This window comes from Argentina anserina, chromosome 1, assembly GCF_933775445.1.
Source record: "Argentina anserina chromosome 1, drPotAnse1.1, whole genome shotgun sequence".
Taxonomy (NCBI): domain Eukaryota; kingdom Viridiplantae; phylum Streptophyta; class Magnoliopsida; order Rosales; family Rosaceae; genus Argentina; species Argentina anserina.
The window spans coordinates 16,084,682-16,094,045 of record NC_065872.1 but is presented as its reverse complement, the minus strand read 5'-3'; the positions used below and the strand labels follow the sequence as shown (position 1 = coordinate 16,094,045).

Genomic DNA, 9,364 nt, shown 5'->3' with positions numbered 1-9,364 from the left:
TCAGTCTCTATTACGTCTTATAGTGTGTCTGACCTGTGTATAAATTTAATTCGTGTGTCAAACCATATTGAAACGTGTTTGTGTCCGTCGGCACCCGATATACGACCTGAGAGCGTGTCTGTGCTTGCTTCATAATGCTCAACCACTGGACCATACTCAATATGGTGGTGATAAAATTTCTTACCTGGCGAACCGCCATCGTTAGTTGGTAATTTCAATGTAAAAAAATAATAATGATTGACGTATGTTCATCACTAAAGAAGAGATATCTATGACTCATGTCCGACATGAATCTGTAGGATTCTATCTTCTACCCCAAGTTTTAAGATCTCATCTGCTCGAATCCCTAAACCCTGTGAACCCCAAAATATATATAAAGCTGAAATATAATATCTGGCAAATCTAACTACTGGGTTCGACAGTATTAGGCACCACCTGTCCCACTGAGATTGCCCAACTTTTCGCCATAAATTAGATAAATAGATATTACACAACTCCACATGTTCTGTTCTCTCATTTCCTCACTTAAACTGTAGAACACAACCCAAAGCTTCACTCTTGCTTCTGTTTTTTACGACCCAACTAGACCCAGAGTCCCAAAGCGAGCTCCTTTGATTCTTAATGCCGCTGCTGCTGCATTAGTTAATGTTGCGTAAGCAAGAAGAAGAGAGATGAAGGTGTCGTTTCTAACCTGGGTGCTTTCTCTGCTGCTGTGTTTTGCGTTGTGTTTGGGATACAATGTAAGCTACGACAGCCGCTCTTTGATTATCAATGGCCAAAGAAAGCTGCTCATTTCTGCTGCCATTCACTACCCTCGTAGTGTTCCCGCGGTAACTTTGCAGACCCACTTTACTCTTCTCGTAAAAAGTCGAAATGGATGTGTTTGTCGGTTGTTAAATCTCTTGGATTGTGGTTTTGCTTGGTAGATTAGCAAGACCCAGTTGCTTCATTTGTTACTTTTTGTTGTCTTTGTGGAATTGGAACTGGAGTTGTACGTTGTTAAGAAGTAGATTTGGTAAAGATTTCTAATTGTGTTACTTAATGCCTGGTACTTGATTTAAAGCAAGAGTGTGGTGTATGTGTAGATGTGGCCGGGGCTAGTGCAGACGGCGAAAGAAGGAGGGGTTGATGCGATTGAGACATATGTGTTTTGGAATGGTCACGAACCGTCTCCAGGCAATGTGAGTCTAGTTTAAGGATAAAGAAAAGCTTTCTGACATTCTCTAAGGGGTAGTTTATCTCAATGCATATTACTGATATGATTGTAGTATTATTTTGGAGGACGATATGATCTGGTGAAGTTTGCAAAGATCGTGGAGGATGCTGGAATGTATTTGATTCTTCGAATTGGTCCATTCGTCGCAGCAGAATGGTACTTTGGGTAAGTCTTTTTATTCCACATTGTAATGCTGGTACGTTTGGGTCTATGGGCGTTGGCTCTTGATGCATAACTTCCTGGAATATCATCGTTTACTTGACCCATGTTGGATATTAACTTCGGAAAACGATATAAAATTGGGAAGGACTGAGAAATTAAGACTTGACATTTTGCATAATATATAATTTCCACGTGTTTCTTTTGCAGATAAATACGTGCAACTCCTTCTACTGTGACCAATTTACACCTATTTTTCCGGACAAACCTAAAATTTGGACAGAGAATTGGCCTGGCTGGTAATATAGTATATCTTTTTCGTCTCTCTGTTTTTTATCATTTGTTACACTTTGATATGCCTCTGTATTGTATCATCATCCGTCAACTCCGTCAAATAAAATTCATAGCAGTAGTTTAAAATGATTTATTTGTTAGACTCCTAAAGTTCCATTTATAATTTCCATGTTTTTAAGCTGAGACACATCTGTGTCTCTGTTTTGGTAAATCTCGACAACTGAGGAAATTTGGAAAATTTAGAAGAATACAGCCACTCGATTTATGATATTCATCGAAACTTTCCTGTTGCTCCTTAAAGGTTCTTTGTTTTTTTGAATGGGCTCTAAAGGTTCATATGTGCAAGGCAAAAACTAATTTCATCGATCTTTGCTTCATATGGTGTGCAAAATCTACTTGTTCAACCTTGCTCGATACGATTTATGTACGCGGATATATTTCATGCAATCAAGTGCACCATATGTAGTTTTGGACGTGTATGGTTGTGGATGGTGCCTTGAACTGTCCTTGGATAGTGTGCAATCAGAATGATATATACATCTATCTTCTGATTATACCTGGCCAACCTTGTTGTGCAATAGCTTCCTTTGATGCCAAACATCTCTGTTAACTGAGGGATCCATAATTTTGAGATGAACAGAATTTCGACATTTCAAATACTTATGGCAGAGCTTTGTAGGGAAAGTCCACGCAGTGGCTTTTGAATTATGTGATTATATCTGCTTTGCTTTTTGACTATATAATGATAGATTCAGGAGAAGTACAGATGTGCCGAACATGCCTCTAAGATGGTTATTAGGATAGAGTTGATCGTCTCTAGATTAACGCTCCAGATTCCACATTTGATTCAGTATCTATATTTTGGGTGTCAAATTCCATGCTTCTGCTAGGAAGTATGCCATATATGAAGAGTTAACTATCCTAGTCTGAAAATAAATGAATATACCGAGGATATGTATTGTGACTTGTGAGCCAAGGATGCCATTGATTTGATGAAAGTACATTTCACATTGGTCTTTGCATTGCAATGTTCAAAGCATGGACCTCTCTGCCCTTGCCCACTGATTTGGGTTGAAGATGGGTAAAGAGCTCCATAGTATATTGAATTACTTTTGAAAAGTCGTATCTTCTATAGATTGTGTTACTTCTTAAGAATTTACAGCTCTTCAGAGAGCGTAGTCTGAGAAAATTTGGAATATTTGATGCTAGTAACTATTCTAGTCCTCTCTCAAAATAACATCCGTTCTCTTACCTCTATTCTTCTGTAAATACATGCAAAGGCTATTGGCTGCTTGCAATGTGTCTTTCTGAATAATATCTTCCTCTCTGCTTATGTTGGACTATTCTCCCGATTATTTAAGGTTTAAAACATTTGGGGCCAGAAATCCTCACAGACCAGCTGAAGATATTGCTTTTTCTGTAGCTCGTTTTTTCCAAAAAGGTGGCAGTGTACAGAACTATTACATGGTAATTTACTTATTCGTGTAATTTTTTCTCGTTGCAGCTTCATCAAGTTTATAAGTTTGGTATTATTGTTGGCAATATGATTATTGGCGAAGTTGTTCATGATGTCATTTCGATCTGACTTTTCTTTCTGGTGGTTAGTATCACGGAGGAACAAATTTTGGCCGCACTTCAGGTGGACCATTTATAACCACAAGTTATGACTATGAGGCACCAATTGATGAATATGGTAAGCTGTTTCACTTATAAGGCAATGTTATTTTTTTAACATGCTATATGAATGTTGTGTAAGTCAACAACTTGTGGTAAACATTGATTTATTTACTGTTTTTAGGATTACCAAGGCTTCCGAAATGGGCACATCTTAAGCAACTTCACCTAGCAATTAAGTTATGTGAGCATGTTTTGCTAACCGGTGAGCCTACTCATGTATCGTTGGGTCCTTCTGAAGAGGTATATATGTTTTCTGTTAGTTTGGCTTTAGCGTCCATAGATGTTTTGTTTTCCATATAACCCAAGTTTAAAACATTGGATCTGTAACTCGGGGGCACTTTCTGTCTTCAAGAACCTTTGAAAGTTCAACCTAATTGTGACATGATGATACTGAACATAGAATAAGAATCTGATATCTGTGAAGGGATATTTATATTTGATTGTGCTGTAATACCATATCTGCTGCTGCTTAACCCTTGTAACATTAGTTCTGTCAATTGCATTCTAATATGATTTTAATCTGTTGTACTACTTGGGTAATATTAATGAACAGTACCTTTATTGCAGGCCGATGTTTTCACCAACTCATCTGGAGCATGTGCTGCCTTTATTTCTAACATGGACGACAAAAATGACAAAACAGTAGTATTTCGTAATATGTCATATCATCTACCAGCATGGTCAGTTAGCATACTGCCTGACTGCAAGACTTTAGTATTTAACACAGCAAAGGTAAACACTACTACTCAGTTTCTTTTGCATGCATTTTTTCAAACATTATGAATCCGAATCTCCTTCCTGCCAAGATAATTTACTCCAGATTGTTAAAATATTTTGCTCATCTTATCTAGATGAATGTATGTATGTGTGGTTCACACACAGACATTTAATAGTTTTGACAGTCCGGTTCTTCAGCAAGCCGCATTTGAACTCTGAATCAAGTTTTTTTTTTTTTGTGTATGACTGGTAGAGTTTGAATTCCTGATGAAGTACTGTGAATTTTCAACTCAAGTCGATTTTGACGCGAACAGTATAAGAGAACTCTGGACCATGTTTTTGTTGTATATGACTTTGGTAGAGTTTGAATGAAAACTCTCTTGAACTTGGCTTGACAATTTACAGTACTTCATTGTGATTTGTGCTTCTACAAGTACTGATGAAGTAATTATGAGAATTGATCTATGCTTATCCCTAATTTTGTTTTTTATTCTCTCCAAGTAAGATTTACAGTTGGATATAAATTTTTCCAATAGGTAGCATCCCAGACCTCTGTAGTTGAGATGGCGTCTGAAAATAAAGGCTTGAAAAGTCTTAAGTGGGAGGTATTTGTGGAAAAAGCTGGGATCTGGGGTGAAGCGGACTTTGTTAAATCTGGATTTGTAGACCACATTAATACCACAAAATTTACAACTGACTATCTGTGGTATACAACAAGGTTTGTCTATCCTTTTGATTTACCATCTAAACTGTCATTTGATCAATTTATTCTCAAAAAGGAGGATGCCAGGGAAATCCATCGATTTAGGTTTTGAATGTTAGCTTCACACCAATATAAAATTGCCAGAATAGACTCACTATACTTCTAAAAATAGAATTGTATGTTTCCACTAGGTCACACATGATGGGCACATCTTTGATTCCCCACTAAAATTGCAAACAAAGTAGTTTAGATTTCCTCCTCCTTTGCCATCTTACCAGTACACTTTTAATCTTAACCTTTATACGAGTATCCAGCGGTATTAGCTTCCAGAATAGTTGTGTTTTAATATTACTAGTTAATGAACTTATTTCCTGGCAAGGTTAGTACCACTAAAAACTATTTCAAAGACAAACTAATACCAGAATAGACAAAACAAATCCCTCAAAGATGGAAAAACTGTACCTTTATTTGTTCTGGACTTTACGCTAGCTGTTCATTTTGAATTGAAAAGTATGTGAATAAAAGCATTGCATGGGTTTCATTTGCTTTATTTTGATATTTTTCTGGAGCTTTATATTCTATTTTACACTGCTTGTTGGTTTTAACTTTAAGTCAATTCTAACTAAAAGCAAAGTAATCTCTCTGACTCCCAAGATTACCAAATGGCAGCATATTTGTTGATGAAAATGAAGACTTCTTGAAGAAAGGAAGCTCGCCAGTTCTTCTAATTGAATCTAAAGGCCATGCTCTCCATGCTTTTGTCAATGATGAACTTCAAGGTTATTTTCTCATGCAAAAGAGTTTTGGCTTCATATTTCTTTTCTTGCTAACACTCAGTTGTGTAATCATATGGCAAAGTATTTTCTTCTTCTGTGAAAATAATATATTTTTCTTCAGCACTTCTAGATATAAGCATATCTCTTACAGATAACTTGTGGCTATCTTGAAGACGTGTTTGTAGCCTCTTCTTTTACATGTAAAGACCTCTCATTATTTGACTTGTTTTATATTGCATACAGACCAATACATTTACCCATACATTACATTAGCAGATACGAAATTTCACATGTTACATTCGATGTGCAATTTCCCAGGTTGTATATTGGATTGGTATTGTGTTGGATAATATTGACCTTAATACAGTAAAAGAGATGAGATTTCATCCATAGAATACTGTCCATTCTTTTATTTACTCATTGATGAGTTAATATTCTAGATTATTTCATAATTAAATCCTTTTTAGACACCTCTAACTGGTAAATCTCATATCTGCTTAATCTTCAGATAGTGCATCTGGAAATGGCACACATCCACCCTTCAGTTTAAAAAGTCCCATCTCTCTGAAGGCAGGGAAGAATGAAATTGCTCTACTCAGCATGACAGTTGGTCTGCAGGTACATTTCGCTTCTCCTGATTGCCGAGTTTTATTACCTCCAAACCTTTTAATTAGGTACTAGTGGACACAAAATCCTTGTTATTTGTTATAAGGGATGTTTCTAGTGGGTAAGCTGAAAAGCATGCGACCACATTGATGGGTATTCTCTACAATATGATCTTTTTTACTTCAAAAAAGAAGATATCATCATTAGCAAAGTTTAGTGGCATTTAATACATATTCTAGTTGGCAGAGCAGTAGTCAATTCTTTCATCTTATTCCTGTTTCAGTAATTTATTGCTCTTTTCTTTGCACTTTTAGAATGCTGGATCATTTTATGAGTGGGTTGGGGCAGGTGTAACTAGTGTCAAAATTAAGGGTTTCAACAATGGTACAGTTGATTTGTCTGCGCATAATTGGACCTACAAGGTATTCCCTGTGCTCTCTCTCTCTCTATATATATATATATATATATATATATATAACCCTTCTTGGCTGCGGAGGTCCGCACCAAAACACCATTTTGCACCACTTTTCGATCGAATTGCCACATTTCCACCGTCTAGTATCTAGATAATATTGTGTAGATCATCTCTGCAAAATTTCTGCCAATTTGGTGATCGTTAAGACCCTCCACAATGCGTTTTTATGTTAAAAACATGAACGGTTCATATTTGACAGAATTCAGTAAATCCATTTGTTTTTCGATTTTGAGGACCTTAACGATCACCAAATTGGCTAAAATTTTGCAGAGATGATCTACACAATATTATATAGATACTAGACGGTGGAGATGAGCAAATTCCACCGAAAAGTGGTTCAAAAATGGAAATCCGCACCAAAACCATTGGTGTGAACCTCCTTATTTGAGAAAATCTGTGTATATATATATATATATATATATATTCTGGGCTTCTCGGCTGCGGACTTCCGCACGGTGTGGATTCGACGATTCCGGCTACGTGCAACGACGGCGCTAACCAGCGCAGCCACACTCCCCACCAGCGCAGCCGCACTCCCCTCTTCCAGGTGCTATTGTCTGTGCCGGTCGGAGCTGCAGCGTCGGCGTGGGCCGGCCGAAATTTCAAATTTCTTGGCACCGTGTGGAGATTTCGAGATTCTGGCCAGTGCTGCAGCTCCGGCCGGCACAAACAGCTGTGCTGGTTGTTGCGCATCGCCAGTGGCCGGAATCGCCCCTCACCGTACAGATGGTGCGGACATCCACAGCTGAGAAATTTTGTATATATATATATACCCACTTTCTCTAGTGGAAAACAAGAGAACGATGAATACATAGTGAACTTTAACTCAAAACTTTTATTTTCAAGCTGACCTGTATCGTTTTCTTCCATTTCCTAGATTGGGGTGCAAGGAGAGCACCTGGGACTTTACAAGGGAGATGGCTTAAGTAATGTAACTTGGGTTTCAACCTCAGAACCGCCAAAGAAACAACCTTTGACGTGGTATAAGGTGATTACTTTTTTCCTGTCTTTCATATGCCTGAAAGGCTAGTTATTTGTTGCTAATTGCCTTTTTTTTTTTTTTGATTGGATGTTGCTAATTGCCTTGGGTAACAGAGAACAATCAATTACTTTGAGTATTGTAGGCTATTGTGGACCCTCCCCCAGGTGATGAACCTATTGGACTGGATATGATTCACATGGGAAAAGGTCTGGCTTGGTTGAATGGGGAAGAAATTGGAAGATACTGGCCTAGGAATAGCCCCACACATGGATGCGTTCAAGAATGCAACTACAGAGGCAAGTTTGATCCAGACAAATGCAACACAGGATGTGGAGAACCAACACAGAGATGGTAAAAGGAAAACTAACTGCAATTTTATTTTCAAAATGAATATAGAGCTCATTGTCTTTTGCAATTAACATTTCAATCACTTTCCAATATTAGAGTTTAGAGTTTAGAGTTTAGAGAGTTTCCAATATTTTAAATAACCGTAAATAAAGTCATCACAAAATCAACTGTAGTTGATTTCCAATATCCAGATTCATCACAAAAGCTTTTTTAAAGAGAGTAAGAATAATTCGGCTAGAGTCGGTATTTCACTGTAGTGTATTAAGTGTTGCACTGTTATCAGAACGCAACCATCAAGCACAGGCTCGCGCGCTCACAGACACACACACACTGTATACAGAGTTTTCTTTACTTTTTCAAGCACACTAGGAGTTATTGATAAGTTGTGCTTCTTTATGCTATCTAATTTATCAAATTTCTTTTAGAATAGCAGTTTTCATTTTCATGGAGCTCTCTATTTCTTTTGTCCAAAAGTTTATTAGAGCAAACTGCTCTAGTAAAAGGTATCTTTATTGTTGCGATGAGAACTTCACTGATTCTCATTGGAACAGGTACCATGTTCCACGGTCTTGGTTCAAACCATCTGGAAACGTTCTAGTGATTTATGAGGAGAAAGGTGGAGATCCAGTCAAAATTGAGTTTTCAAGACGGAAAATATCAGGTGCCTGTGCTCTTGCTGCAGTAGATTACCCCTCTGTTGACCTTGCATCTTGGCATAAGGAAAATGGAAGTAACAAAAGCATTTCAACTATCAACTTAAAGTGCCCTGAGAACATGCATATATCTACTGTAAAATTCGCCAGCTTTGGAAATCCTACAGGCTCCTGTGGATCCTACACCAAAGGTGACTGCCACGATCCCAAGTCCACTTCTGTGGTCGAAAAGGTAACCACCTGCAACTTTCCGTTATGAAAAACAAACCAGATGCTAATGCTGTCTAGTAATAGCACACCTTTCCAGCGTTTTCTAGTTGTGCACAAAAACCTCACCTTTCATCATCTCAAGGAATTCAATTGTTGCTATCCTGTGGACAGTGATTCTCTTTCGTCTGTATATCAATATTATGTTGTCAGTTTCCTAACATGCTTTCTACTTGCTGCAGCTATGCTTAAACCAAAACAAATGTGCCATAGAATTGAGAGAAGAGAATTTTAGCAAGGGTCTGTGTCCGAGTGTAACGAAGAAGCTTGCAGTTGAAGTAGTGTGCAATTCTCCCATTGAAGAGCAGATTTGAATAAGGAAGTAGAATGCAAGGAAGACGCAGAGATTACACTATCCTCTTTTAGTTTTGCTATAGAAGAATGTAGCTTGAGTAAAATACTAAATTAACATTGGATTACTAAATTTCAATAATATTACTTCAACAGTTTAAAGGTTTCGAGCTTCTGATTGATTATTTTTAGAGCGAGGT

General features: G+C 37.5%; 1 protein-coding gene across 1 annotated transcript; it reads left to right on the top strand.

Annotated features, from left to right (window-relative positions):
* The first annotated feature begins 530 nt into the window (after positions 1-530).
* On the top strand, positions 531-9,337 carry LOC126802815 (beta-galactosidase 3). The gene is made up of 16 exons (XM_050530526.1): positions 531-830; positions 1,086-1,181; positions 1,269-1,373; positions 1,586-1,674; positions 3,031-3,136; positions 3,275-3,362; positions 3,468-3,586; positions 3,914-4,078; positions 4,600-4,781; positions 5,436-5,545; positions 6,051-6,160; positions 6,463-6,570; positions 7,501-7,611; positions 7,748-7,956; positions 8,505-8,838; positions 9,056-9,337. Exons 1-16 carry the CDS (start codon positions 672-674, stop codon positions 9,185-9,187), a joined length of 2,223 nt encoding a protein of 740 aa, XP_050386483.1. The 5' UTR covers positions 531-671; the 3' UTR covers positions 9,188-9,337.
* Positions 9,338-9,364: the final 27 nt, after the last annotated feature.